This window comes from Triturus cristatus, chromosome 1_1 (genome assembly GCF_964204655.1).
Source record: "Triturus cristatus chromosome 1_1, aTriCri1.1, whole genome shotgun sequence".
In the NCBI taxonomy this organism is placed as follows: domain Eukaryota; kingdom Metazoa; phylum Chordata; class Amphibia; order Caudata; family Salamandridae; genus Triturus; species Triturus cristatus.
This window is the reverse complement of record NC_140579.1, coordinates 124,588,171-124,602,878: the sequence shown is the minus strand read 5'-3', so window position 1 is coordinate 124,602,878 and position 14,708 is coordinate 124,588,171. Positions and strand designations below refer to the sequence as shown.

General features: G+C 44.5%; 1 protein-coding gene across 1 annotated transcript in view; it reads left to right on the top strand.

The window, feature by feature from the left end:
• LOC146869748 (coxsackievirus and adenovirus receptor homolog) overlaps window positions 1-14,708 on the top strand; it is a 67,022-nt gene that overhangs the window by 39,200 nt on the left and 13,114 nt on the right. Inside the window, exons 3-6 of the mRNA XM_085614127.1 lie at window positions 128-439; window positions 6,989-7,121; window positions 9,211-9,251; window positions 12,623-12,705. Coding sequence (XP_085470253.1) covers window positions 128-439; window positions 6,989-7,121; window positions 9,211-9,251; window positions 12,623-12,705 — 569 coding nt within the window. The remainder of the gene's footprint in view (window positions 1-127; window positions 440-6,988; window positions 7,122-9,210; window positions 9,252-12,622; window positions 12,706-14,708) is intronic.

Genomic DNA, 14,708 nt, shown 5'->3' with positions numbered 1-14,708 from the left:
AAAGACTGCATTGTAAGAGAGGACGTCAAGGGATGTGAAGAGAGAGAGGAAGGTCCAGAAAGAGACAGCTGCATCTGTGACAGGGGAGGAGGGAAGGTACAACGCACTGACTTCTGTTCTGCCACAGGTTGTAACTCTGCACCCGCCCAAGGCGCCGATGTACTTGGACAACAGATGAAACTCTCGTGCTGCGAGAACCAACACCCCGTCACCTGGCTGCGGGACGGGCAGACGGTCCAGAACTCCTCGGGCCTTCGAATCTTCAGATATGGAGCAGTAACCATCCCGAAGCTGGGCGCGGAGCACCGAGGCCTATGGCGCTGCCAGGATAAAGATGGAAAGGCGTTGGTCGAGCTCTGTCTGGAGGTGACGGGGGAACAAGGCGCCCATGTGACTGCCCAGCCAACCTCCGCGCCTCCAGGGGGGCAAAGCACCAGGGGTGAGTCTGGATCACAGGGGAGGCTATTTTATTCACATATTGCTTTTACTATAGCACTTGGGGTTTAGTCTGTTTTTTTATTTTAGGAGTTGGGCCCTTTGTGGAAGAATAAGTGTTATTTGTCACGCAGCAAGAGGTTTTGCGTAGTGTACAGTTTCAGTTGTTTGTGACGTTGCTCAGCGTATCATGTCTATCAATGATGAATTCTGTTTTGTTTTGTGTAAACTTTAATTGGTGCTTATTCATCAGTGGCGTAATGAAACTTGAGGGGTCCCCCCTGCAAGGTACGTGGAAGGGCCCCCTCCGAACTTAATCAGGAGCTCTCCGGCCAGGGTACTGTGCTGTGCTGAGGGGCCCCCCACACAGCGAGGGCTGCGGGGTCCTATCTTACGCCACTGTACGGGCCCTTCAAGGGGTCAGCGAGGGCTGCGGGGGCCTGTGTTACCCCCCTGTTATTCATCCATTCTCATATTTTAGACGGGCCGACCAGGATGTCCTCAGTAGGCCTGAGCGAAATGTAAATCACGCTTGCATAATTCACATTATTTTGGGAATTTCGTGTTAATCTTCGTACGTGAAACTCCTGACATTACGCCATTACACCACATCTTGTAATGACATGTAGGGGCATATTAACAAGGGCCGGTGATAAATATTGCAAAGCGCGCTTATCTCTGGAATTTATCGCCCGGTGTGCGCGTTATTAACAACGCGCATCGCCGAGGCGATACAAATTCCAGAGATAGTTGGGATATCGCCGTTTTCCATGGTGGAAAACGGCGAAATCCTAGATGATAGGGCCTGTGGTCTTAGCCACAAAATCCACCCCCCATGTTAGGTATGCTTAGTCAGGAATTTAACAGACGTTAAATTCCTGCGTTAAGGCATACTTTTTAAAAATCGCTACCCTCCCTTGTTAATATCGCGAAGCTGCCTTCGCGATATCTTCCCAAGGGAGTCTTGTCAGGCACGCCTCCTTTGTATCTCATTAGCGATGCGATCAGAGGCGTGCTGCAAACAGCCGCTGAGTCAGCAAGACACGCGATAGCGTGTCTTTGCTGATAAGGCGATGAAATTATCGCCGCTTTTCGCCCGAAAACGGACGCCAAAGCGGCGATTATTTCATATCGCCGCCTTGTTAATATGCCCCGATGTTCGTGGTAATAATTTATTACAAATATGACATTCGTGATACAAATATACAGAGAACGCATGGGAACAACAGAACGTGAGAGGCTGTTTGCGTTGTGTTTTTTACACTATCTTCTAGGGTGAAATGCATCCTCGCGTCGAAAACTGAATCTAGGTCAGACTTGCACCTCTCGAAGGTGGTCCGGCAACACCGAATCGGATGAATGGTGTATTCAGTTGTAAGTCATGGACACCGGTATCGAACGCTGCTCGTAGGTCCAGAAGTCTCAGCAGCTACTTTTCCCAGTACTTCTAACCTGACACGCCTGACAGAAGTCCAGTGTCTGAGACCACTTCAGGGACAGTGCTAGTTGTACTTGAGTCATGAGTAGTTGCCTTGGTGCTAATATCTTTGCTGATTTTGTGTATTGTGGTTGTTAAGAAGTTTATACAATACACAAGGTGATGATGGCTATGCCAAAATATTCGCACATTCTAGGTAGTGCACAAATTTAGGGAAATTGATATACAAAATCATAACACAAAGTTAGGGTTGGTGCTCTCCTGGTTTATTCTTTCCACAGTTATTCAAATTCCTTGCATCAACTGTAATATCCAAAACAGACAGGCAACCAACACGTGTTTCGTCACAGAGACTTTTTCAAGACTGAAGTCAATGAAAAAAAAGTCCAATATTCTGAGTTTGCACGCAACAAAGTAGTCCTTCACCAAATGGTGTCCTTTATTGCCAAGGTGATTGAATTAGTGGCAACAATAAACGTGCCCATGCGAGCGTGTAACTAAGAAAGGTGACAACTACCGACGTATGCAGAGCCGTAGTGGCTAAATAGGAGTCACATGTTAGTGTACGTTGCAATCTGTGGAATGTCAGCGTAACACACACAAAATGTATGCGGGCGAAAGCAAAGTATTAGTTGCGAAGTCTTGATAAGCCTTACAAAAGTAGCAGAATCTCGTTCGTGTGTTGCTGAGAATGGGTAAACTTTTCTTATTGCCGGCAACACACGACCGAGGTTCTGCTACTTTGTCTACTGACATTCCACAGATTGTAACGTGCACTAACACGTGGCGCCTCTCCATCCGCTACGGATCTACACACGTCCGTAGTTGTCCCCTTTCTTATTGATGGGCTCATCAGGTGTCCCAGAAGATTTTACAATGTCAGTGGGATATGACATTACAATGTGGCCAGATGACCTTGAATTTGGAAGAATGTGGCTTTAGTATTGAGTAGGCTTTCTTGTTTTAGACTCTTTGTGATGGTGAACGATGGACATTTCTTCTATTTGTGTTCGAGAGAATAAAATGTTCTTTTTCTGAGTTTAGAGGAGGTGTAAACCAACCTTGATTGCTTTTCTTTTTAGTTTGTGTTCTTGGCAAGGGTGCTAGAGTACCCATCAAATTCAGAATGGTGAAGCTGTAATGGTCAGCTAGAGAGGAAGTGCTTCCTTGAGTGTTCTTTATTGTAGGAATTTTTGCTTGGAAGAAATAAACCAGTGATTTCAGATTGAAACGTTTTCAAGGATATATTCTTGGGGTTATTCATCGATTCAAATTTGGGTTTGGGTTAAATGCAGTGCTTAATTTGAGCCGGGGCTTTCCGGTGCTGAGCACCGGCACCTAATTGTCAACACCACACTTAGGGCAGTCTGCTACAAGGTGGCGCTGCTCATTTAATTTTGAGATGAGCAGTATCACAGTTATTTAGGAAAACAATATACATTCTAAAATTACTAACACGTGACTCCCCAGCGATTCCTTTAGCTTTGGGGACCTGGAATTATCTGAACTGTCTTATTAACATGCGAGAAAGATGGTTAGTAGTTGTTTTGGCAGCGATGACAGGGGCGATGGGTGGTGCAGACTGCAGTGGCCTCCTGGTCAGAGCCCTGGCACTTAATATTTTACAAATTAAGCACTGGTTAAATGTAGAGTTCTTTAAGTAGATGTCATTATTTTCTGCAACGTGTTGGAGACCTGAGTAGTTAAGTGTAGGCACTCGCAGGAGATAGTGATGGGCGAAGCCGGTGGATTCTCAATGATGTGCTCCATGTCATAACCACTCAACTTCTCCTTTCCTTTTCTTGGTATTTTCTTAGAAGATTGTATCATGTGGGAGCATTAGGTCAAGAAGGGGAGTGATTAGTGCGAGAGTCATGTTTCAACCAGGAGGAGGACACCCAGATTGTAATGTCTGACGAGACGTGCCATCGCTGGAGTATTCACCGGTAGTGGCCGTGGGATCCATCCATGGTTCAATTATGTGCAATTCAGATGGTTTGAACCAGAGAGTTTCTTACTAAACTGTTCTTCCTGCTGGATAAGAAAGAGAGATTATTTGGACATATTCTTCTCATTGGTTTACAATTATTAGATCCTTACTTGTGAAATATCTGCCTAGAAATGTAGAAAATACCAACAGTTTGTGCTAATTGTAGGGAAGAAATCCTTTTGTGTTTCTAAATCTAAATGAAAACTTGTAATGACTGAGAAGAAGTAGTTGTCAAGTTATGTAGTACCTCATGAATGTGCAAGAAGGGGTCCAGGAGGAGTTGGCCATTGGACATCTAAACCCTGTGCACAAAAAATGGATGACTTGTATCTTGAGTGGCCAATCAGCTTCCATCATGCCCTCTACAACTGAACAATGCTCCATTTGTTTGAATAGAACTTACAACTCCAGCTACCCAGCTGTTACCCAAATCCAGACATGGATGTTGCCGGAGTCGTAGTTTTGCTTTATGGTTTGGCACTAACAGGAGAATCCTGGAGACAACTGAAGACACAGGGTACCACCATCTCCTGGTACTCCTGGTACCTGTACCGTGTCCTCTCATAGCACACCTTCTCAATGCATCCACATGTAACACAGCCACACAGCACACGTAAGAGACGGCATGGCCACCAGCTATGGGGGACTGGCTCGTTCCATTAGAGCCTCTGGTATAGAAAAATAGGCCTTCATGTTCTAGAAGTGCTGCAAAGTTCAATGTCTCCTACCGAGGCACTATAAAGGTGAACACAGGGCTCCGATTCATAATATATTCACTTTATGTCTGTTTATGTCCCTAAAATCCCACGTGACTTACTGGCATTTTAAGAAGAAACAAAACACACATTTCAGTTAAGAGTGTGTAAACTGATAGAGTTTGCTTCTGCCAGCTACTGAGAGTTTTAGGCCTGGCCTTTGAGACAGCTTTAACTTGGTCACCAGACTACGGGTATTCCTCCCAAACACTCATGCGCAAGATACATTCAAACATGGGCTTCTGGTTAGAAGGTGTCATCCTTTGGTCTATTAAATTGTCATTCACATGTTGGTTATGCCCATCACACCATACAACATATGGCAACCGGTCAGCCCACTTACCATTGGCTCCCTTCACTTTGAGTGACTGCACCAAGTCTGGACACATTGTGCACACACCAACCTAAAAAGAGTTTGCGCTCTTCAGTGACAAGGCAGGTTCAAGAGTTACTTTTGTATTGTATGTATTCATTATATTAACTTTATTCACGTTGCCCTCACTTCACTGATACCCAGGGTGGGGTGACTTATTTCCTATCTACTTTGAAAAGTTACTGTTATAAAGTGTTTAAGCCACATTTTAACATTTAAGCTGCCTGCAACTCGACTGCTTGGATCGGTGGTGATTTAAAAAAAATATATATATTTCATAGACTATTAAAATAATTATAATATAACATATGCCATTACATTTACATACAGAATAAGCAGATTAATAATGCATTTGAACAATTATGCACAAGTAAGCAGGAATGTGAGACATGCTCTATAGCATGTAAAAGTGTGGGGGATTCATAAGCATGGAACAAGGGAAAGACTTGCTAGAGGTGTTTATTTTTATGTTTTTAATTAGAAATAGTTATTGCAAGTATATTTTGCCCATATTCCAGTGACAGTATGTTTTTCTTTTTTTCTTTGTGGTACAACATACAATAAAAATAACCACCAGACCAGCTGCCATGGCCAGGCCTACTGGCGTTGTCAGTGCTTGTTTAAAAATGTTAGCACCTTGGATAATCTTAACATATAGTGAAAGAACCGACTAAACCAAGCTTGGAGCCAGACTTCTCCCACAAAATGCTCCCTAGCAAGAAAATGCAGCTCTTATGGGACGTGGTGAAAAGTTAAAAAACTTAACAACTCCACAGAGCTGCAGCCTTGCACAGCTCTGACTCTGGAGTTTTATTTCAAACATTTCTCTCTTAATGTCACTCAGTATTGTTGTCCCAGTCGTTCTGGCACATCACAGAGATCCCATGTGGAGGAGGAGCTGAGGGCTGGGACTTACTCTCAGGAGTAAGGAACGGTTCAGTAGAAGCTTCATTCGCATGTAGAGTCCTTCATCAGTCAGCTCTTAGGGTGTGAACTACCCCAAGCATGCAACCCAGCGCGTGTAATCATGTGTTCATTGTTTCACCAGACGCCAGGGCGGCGCATATACATATACTCTGGATTTTAAGTCATATTTTAAAACCAAATTAAAACGATGACCCAGAAGCATAATCTTGCAGAAGGAATACCAATGTCCTGAGTTTGTGTCAATCACGCATGCCCTTTAATGTTTAAAAGGACGGAGTCATGTCACTGAAAGAAATCCTGCTTCACGCACACCTGTAGGTTCCAGTATGTAGGTGCTGTGGAAATCCACGAGGCTTGTATGCACAGAGAGTCTTTTTATGCTCTCTGTGCATATATATGAGGCTTGTATGCACAGAGAGTCTTTTTAGACTCTCTGTGCATATACATGAGGCTTGTATGCACAGAGAGTTTTTCTTATGCTCTCTGTGCATATATATGAGGCTTATATATGCACAGAGAGCATAAAAACACATTTCTCGTGTCCAAAGCATTATGTCAGACCTGGAGTGGGCCACACTCCTGTTACCAGTGAGCAGTGCACATAAGGAAAGGTTTTAACCCCGGCCCCTGCACAGAAGCACAGAAGGGCTGAAGCAGGGGTGGGACCTTAAGACCTCATCAGAGTCCACACATCAGGGTCCAGAAAAGGTTGTGTTAATTGCTACTGAGACGTGACCCTTGAACTTGTGCCATGTTTTTTAAGCTTAAGATGGGCAGTATGAAGGGAGAGCAAATACTGAATGTGTTTAATATGTGGATTCTTTGGAGTTTCTCAAATTTGCAATGCCTCAGAATTTCAGAAGCCGAGTTGGGTTGGGAGTTCCCGTTCATCCATATTTTGGTTGGCCCAAATCAGGTTTGCAAATCCATATGTTAACCATGAGGTGTCAAAGGGGGCCGATGGGAACCATATCAAGGTACACACGCGATGTAGCCTCTCCGTGTATCCTGATGATTCCAACTCCCTGCGCTTTGATGGTGATTTCTAAATATTGCCTTGGTCATCGCAGGTGCTGAAGCCAAGCGCATCGATGCACGCGTGGTGTGGGGGATCGCCGGGGTCCTGGCGGCCGTACTCTTCATCTTACTCATGATTGGCATCTACTGCTGTTTGAGGAGACCGAAAAGGCGAACTGGAGAGAGGTATGGAAAGATGGATGGGAGTATGGAGCGTGTATCACTCCTCGCTGCGGAGGAACGGTAAGGGAAGGGGGCACCTCAGATATACTAGCAGTCATGACTCACTGTAACTTTAGCTGATACCCAGCGAAACATCACCTCTGTTCCACTACTGTAGGCATTGAACCTCCCACAGGGTTAGGGCCTGTGTGTGTAGTAAGTAGTGAGTGCAGCCAATCCAATCCAATCCATCCTTTAGACCGTCCTACCATATGCAGATCAGCCGAAGCCCTGCTCCAATAGAAACATTCCAGCCCGAACTGCCAGGCGGGTCCCCTCCATATGAGAACCCTAGACACTCGAGACCAGTTACAGGCGGTGTCGGCCTCAGTGAGATGAAGCTTGGCTCCTATCCCACTCAGCCACTCTAGACAGAGACCTGCCATATGCCAGCCAGCCAATGCTCCAATAGAAACATTCCAGCCCGAACTGTCAGGCCGTGTCCCCTCCATATGAGAACACCAGTAACCTCAGACCAGTTACAGCCAGGATAGGCTTCAGTGAGATATAGCTTGGCTCCAATGGCATTCAGTGCACCAGAACCAGGCGTGGGCACACCCGCCACACTTAGGTATCTACCTTCAACAGCATAAACTGATGAAAGGAAACTTTGAATCAATCTCAACTACTAGATCTCGCTTGGGCCAAGTTTTAGTCCATAATTTTTCACCCACTCAGCCACTCTAGACAGAGACCTGCCATGTGCCAATCATCCTTGATCCTGCTTCAATAGGAATTGTTCATCTGGTGGGGAAGTGGCAGCGTAGGCCTCCCCAGATGGCAGCACAAGCAACCCCAGGTCAGCGGCGTAGCTAGCAGCTTTGCCGCCCTGGGCGGTCCTGCAGGTTGCCGCTCAGTAACGGCCGGCACCGGTAAGAGCGGGGAGCCAGATGGGAGGGGGTGCAAGTGAATTGAAGGGGTGGAGTGAAAGGGTGAAGTGCCGTCTCCCTCAAAAACAGTGCTGCCCAGGGCGGACCGCATCCCCACCCCCCTAGCTATGCCGCTGACCCAGATCCCTATGGTCCAGGACAGTAGAACCAAAGGAGCGAAACGCGTGTTCACCGCCATTCTCACTTCCTATTCAACAAGAGTCTTGGACACAGATCTGAAAGTACTTGTGAATATGAAACTGAGCTCACTGTCAATAAATAACTATGCAAAAATCGAATGTCTGGATACATGTTCATGCAACTTACATAAATATGTCTTGGTAACAAACTTCTCAGTGCTTTTAACTCACATTTGACAATGCCCTCTAGAAGGAGAGCTGGGTGAAGCACTTCTACAAAACACCAAATGGACCGGTCATGATTCCCAGGCCTGCTACCCTATGAAAGAGGAGCCTTCATGATATACAGTAAAAAAGACACAGTGATAATAAGACAAGAAATGAAAGGCGCAGTAGAGGTATACAGAGAAAAGGCAAGAAAGAGGAAAGGATGGGGAGGAGCAGAGCATGTATGAGAGAAACGATAGATGTGGAGAAAGATGAAAAGTGCTGATTATACCAGAAAGATGGAAGGGTAAAATTAAAGGGCCCGATTTACAGAACTAACTTACGACAAAATCCTAAACTTACTACCATTTTGGTATTCACAGAAGGCACTTACTCATTTCGGTATTCACAGAAGGCACTTACTCATTTCGGTATTCACAGCAGTTGGGAGTCCTAACTTTAGGACTCCTAAATGCCTTCTGTGAATACCGAAAGTCTTAAAATTAGGATTTTTCTCAGTTTAGTAGTAGTAAAGTTAGGACTCCTAACTTTAGGAATCCTAAATGCCTTCTGTGAATACCGAAAGCCTTAAAATTAGGATTTTTCTCAGTTTAGTAGTAGTAAAGTTGGGAGTCCTAACTTCTGTGAATAACGAAGTGAGTAAGTGTCTTCTGTGAATACCAAAATGAGTAAGTGCCTTCTGTGAATACGAAAATGGTAGTAAGTTTAGGATTTTGTCTTAAGTTAGTTCTGTGAATCGGGCCCAAACTTTTCTGTGATCAAAGCAGTCACCAGGCTACAGAACACCCTCTGACGCTCTGCTCTTGTCTCTTCCAGCAAAACATTCAATGGAGCGATGGAGGATGTCAAGCCGGCTGGTGAGTGCAACCCACTGGATGGACAATTGCTTAAAAAAAAAACCACACACGCACGCACACACACACACACACACACACACGCACGCACGCACACAACCACACACACACACTTACTTTCTTTGATGCCCTCTATCCTGTTTAACCGCTTCCTCTGTCCCAGAATGGGAAATAATTCTCCAATAACCATCCTTCCACTGTGGCTCTTGGCTAGAGATGAACCCTAAAAACATGAAAACATAAGAACTAATAAAATGTCCTTATATCGTTGTAATAACTGACACCACTGCTGTCTAGACCATCTCCAGATGGCTCACAGTGGATACACCGCCTGCCCAGGAGCATGCTGGGATAAGTGTGTAATATAAACAAAAGTTAAACTGTGAGCAATTCACTTCCTTTGGCTTCTTTGAAAACATTTTCACACTCTCAAACACTCCCATTCTGTGTTGGAGACTACAAAAATGCATCTTTAACTGTTATAATTCCATTCTGCGAATCAGTGAACTTTTACTGACTCCAAACTGATTTGGTATTTGGAAGGAGCGTATTGTAGGCATACTTTTAAATTACCAAATGTATCAGTATTTTGCACCCAAATTATGCAAAGCATTGGAAAGTTACCAACTCCTGAGTTGGAATTAACCCATTCGCAAAACGTGTTTGGGAATGTTACAAAAAGTTTGTTGGCAGCACTGGCAACTCTCAAACAAACACAAAAAAAGTAAATTTGTTTGTTAAACGCCGCTTCATTTCATTTAAGGAAAATGTGCTGCATTTAAAAAGAATAACTTTATTAATTACTGATTACAGAGATTGTGGTCTGCTGCCCCTAGCCGGCCCACATCCCTGTGATGGTCACCAATCCGAATGAGTCACAATTTGCCACCTACCTCATTAATATTCACGAGCTCGGTCACATTACAACCGACTCTGATTCAAAATGTTATGGACTGGTCTATTGTAAAATTCATAACTGAACACAACCTACCAGTTTTTTGCGACCAGTAAACACTTCATCTGCCCCTACTTTGCCAAATAAGAGACTTTAGCAATAACTGTTCTGAATGGTTTTCCTGCAATCTAAGAACATTTCCTTTGTCAAATACAATACTTCCAATGACTGAATTTCACACAATATTGATTTTTATTTACAAAATTTAAAAATGTCGTTTTTCATTTTACTTTTATTCCTACTTACTGCACTAGGAGCAGAGAGTTAAAGGAATGTTTGTCAAAAGTTAAGTGAAGAAGCAGTCTGGTTTGAATTTTGCTACCTGAACTTGGTTTATTGCTTACTGAGGACTTCTCATCTAATATTAATGTGAGAATTGTAGAAGTTGTGCTAATGAACATAGGAAACAAAGTAAAAAACAGGGAATACATTTTTACCAGTGCTTTTTTGTCTTTATTAGAGTATTTACCAGGTTTTAAAGTTATTATAAATGTATAAACTTTTAGTTCAATACATGACCAAACACATGCTTGAATTAGAAATGTATTCACTTTTAGTTCAATACATGACCAAGCACATGCTTGAATTAGAAATGTATTCACTTTTAGTTCAATACATGACCAAGCACATGCTTGAATTAGAAATGTTTTCACTTTTAGTTCAATACATGACCAAGCACATGCTTGAATTAGAAATGTTTTCACTTTTAGTTCAATACATGACCAATCACATGCTTGAATTAGAAATGTAATCACTTTTAGTTCAATACATGACCAAGCACATGCTTGAATTAGAAATGTTTTCACTTTTAGTTCAATACATGACCAAGCACATGCTTGAATTAGAAATGTATTCACTTTTAGTTCAATACATGACCAAGCACATGCTTGAATTAGAAATGTTTTCACTTTTAGTTCAATACTTGACCAAGCACATGCTTGAATTAGAAATGTATTCACTTTTAGTTCAATACATGACCAAGCACATGCTTGAATTAGAAATGTATTCACTTTTAGTTCAATACATGACCAAGCACATGCTTGAATTAGAAATGTATTCACTTTTAGTTGAATACATGACCAAGCACATGCTTGAATAATCAAATATGTGATGCGCTCCCTCTCCCTTTAACAAGATAATGTTTAAAAGTTTTTCAAGAAACCTGGGGTTTATTTACGAGAGCCCTGCATCACTTCTGCACCTCGTAAAACGGTACATACGTGACGCCGGGCTCTCATTTTCATTTATGACACTGATTTGCGGGGGTGGCTCCTCCGTGTGGGCGGAGGAGCGTTGCTCCACTGCTTTCTAGCAGTACGAGAAGCAGAAACATAAAATGGTATATGTACCATTTTATGTCTGTTTCTTGGACTCCGAGAAAGAAAAATAAATGTTTGGTTGGGGGTGGGTGGGTCGGGGAGGAGTGGCTTGCTCAATGTTGTGGGTACTTACCGTGGGGTCGACCAAATCAGTCATGCACACAGTCCCATTTCTCCATGTAGGTTGCATGGAGCCTGCATAGAGAAAACAACCTCACCATAGACGCCTGTGCGGTCGGCGTCCCAGCCAATCACAACACTGCTAATGCAGCATTGTGATTGGCCTAGAGAAGGGGAGGGAGGGTGCCTTTGGCTGCTTCCTGCGAGTACGACACGACACGGGACCTGACCACCGAAGGTTCGTTTTCATTTTTTTAAATTTAAAATACCCCCCCCCCCGCAACCCACTTCCCGCGCGATTTGTAACCCCGCCCCCTTACCCGTGAGTCATGCCGGATGTGACTGCTGATTTGCCTCTTAAATCATGGATAGGGTGACACAGCACAAATCACTGCGTCGCCTTACCTTGCACCCAGGAGGCGTTTCATGAGCATTGTGGTGGGTTTTCTCACGCAACATCCATGGAATTTGATGCTGCCCTAGATTTACAAAATTATGTAAACCTGGGAAAGCACCAAATCTGCACACCTTCCAAGGTTAGGAGTAATTAGGAGAAACATGTTTATTTTTCCTCGTTTTTCCTCTTTTTATGTGTGCTGCATTCTGCAGCGTACAAAGAAAGAGGAAAACACATCTTGGGACTATTTTTGTGCAGGAAGGTTACCATTCCTGCATGCATTGGAGGCACCCTTACACTATGGTGCAAGGGTGCCTACGTCGGCATTAGCCTGCCGATACGGCGCCAGTGGAGGTAGAAAGGACTGGAATGTACGTATTGCTTGAATATGGTGCATTCCTGCCCTTCCACTTTGGCGTGGGCCAGCACAGCAGGGTGCCTTTCTTCGCTGCCCTACCCCAAAATCCCATAAGTAAGCCCCTGGAATCCTGATGTAGTGATTCGCAGGACTGGAGGGGTTCTGCTGCAGGAATATAATGCAAACCTACAATAAAACCTGTTCTCCTCTCTTCTCGTCCTACAGGTAGACGTCATGGCGAGGGTGAAGGTGCAGCAGGGGAAAGCAAGGCAGGATCTCCCCGAGCCCAGGCGCCCCAAGGGGCAGAGGTAAGAGAAAACTCAAAAACGACAAGCAAGGAGGCTGTGGAGTCAGGTGTTGGCCCTGTGTGTTGCAGTGTCCTGTAAAAGGGACTGCACTGGGCATGAAGGGCAGACAAAGGTTAAATGTTGGTGCTGGGAGCTTAGTGGAAATATGGACGGTGTTAGGGGTCCAAGTTACTATCTTCGCTGGTGTTGGATGTGTGATTGTGTGCATTCATGCATGTGTGTGTGGGTGTGTGCGCGTGCAAGCATGCGTGCCTGTGTTTGCATGCATGCCTGCCTGTGTATGTGTGTGTGTGCATGCATGCCTGCCTGTGTTTGCGTTTGTGTGCGAGCGTGTGTGTGTGCATGCATGCGTGTGTATTTTTGCACGCTTCTGTGTGTGTTTGTGTGTGCACTTCAGTCTGTAGCATGGAATAGGGATCTGGCGTGGCACTTGTGAAGAGTAAAGAGGGCAAACGCTGACAGCACACAGTCCCTGACACTGTACTTCTGATAACCATGGAATAAACACAATTTCTGCTTCAGTCAGTGTACCTACAGAAAGAAAGTTTAGAGGCTTGAATATAATAATTTCTAGCGCTTACATATTGTGACAGTAAGTACATAGAGTTAAGAATGAATCTATATCTCGTAACTCCACAGCTACTGACCGTGAAGACATATATATACCTGCCAGGCCAGGTCCTCCCTGGACTGAAAACAAGCATCCTAGGACCGGTTTCGGTGTTTCACCCCGCTTCAGCCAGGATAGCTAGACTCCAGTGGCATGAAGAGCACGGGACTCACGTCTGAGCATACCCGTCCCACTCGGTGTTTCCGGTCCAGGGAGGGCCTGGCTTGGCAGTTTGGGCTGGACTGTTCCCACGAGGCACAGGGCCAAGACTGATTTGCATATTGTCAGGCCTAAACTGGCGTGGCATGGTGAGCAAAAGAACAATGGATTTAACCCAGATCTCTTGACTGGGGTGAATGTTTTGATTTTTTCTGCATTTCGTCCATCAATTGTGTGTCTTTTGCTTTCTATTGAAGTAGCGGCAGCTTCAGGCAGGTCTATTGACATGTATGAGGATCGGATATCAGAAATTCAAAAATGTTTCTTCCATACCTGCCAGGAGCACAGTGAAATCTCTATGGCAGGCAGAGAAAATGTGACAAAAATGTTGTGCACCAGCTTGCAGGAGCAAGTTACTGGCAGTGCATAACCCGAGGCACACAAGACCAGCCCCTGCCATCTGAAGCCCGCCATGGAATGGGTTCCTGCAGGCAGATATCAGGAGGCGGGGCCCTAGCCTTGAAATCAGTAGTCTCCGGCCTGAATCAGGAGGGTTGGCCTGTATGACCATGCCCTAGACCAGCTTCAGTGGCTGTCAGAGGTGGGCCAGCAGGCGTGAAGAACTCTGCCCCAGTTAGCGAACTTATATTTGAAACTAGACCCTACCTTCTCAACACTGATTCATTTGTAATTTGTAAAACAATAATAATTATAATAATAATCAGTGCAAGGGCACTCATCAGGAGCTTGCACCACCCACTGCCCATGCCATTGCTGCCAATAACTGTGCCAACACAACTACTACCCATCACACTCCTAAAACTGTGGGAATTCAGACTATTGCAGGCCCCCAACGCTATAAAAATAGCTTGCGTGGCAGGTATGAGTTATTTATAATGTATATTGAATTAAGAAACAACTGTTGTTGTACTAATCTCTAAATTAGACAAACAGCGCCACCATGTGGCAGACTGTCATAAACGTCAGTGTTGGCCATTAAGTGCCAGTGCCAAGCACCGGAAACCACCGGCTCAAATTAGGCACTGCACAACCTGAGCATATGCCGCTCACATGAAGTGCTTCGTCCAATGACCAATCAAAAGTGTGGAGGTCAAGACTGGTTACCCAAGATTAGAGGCTATCCCCTATGTATTCAAGAACTTCAACCCCACACTTGTCTAGAGAGAGATTATATGTAGTATATATCCCATGTAATATAACACAACAGAGGTGA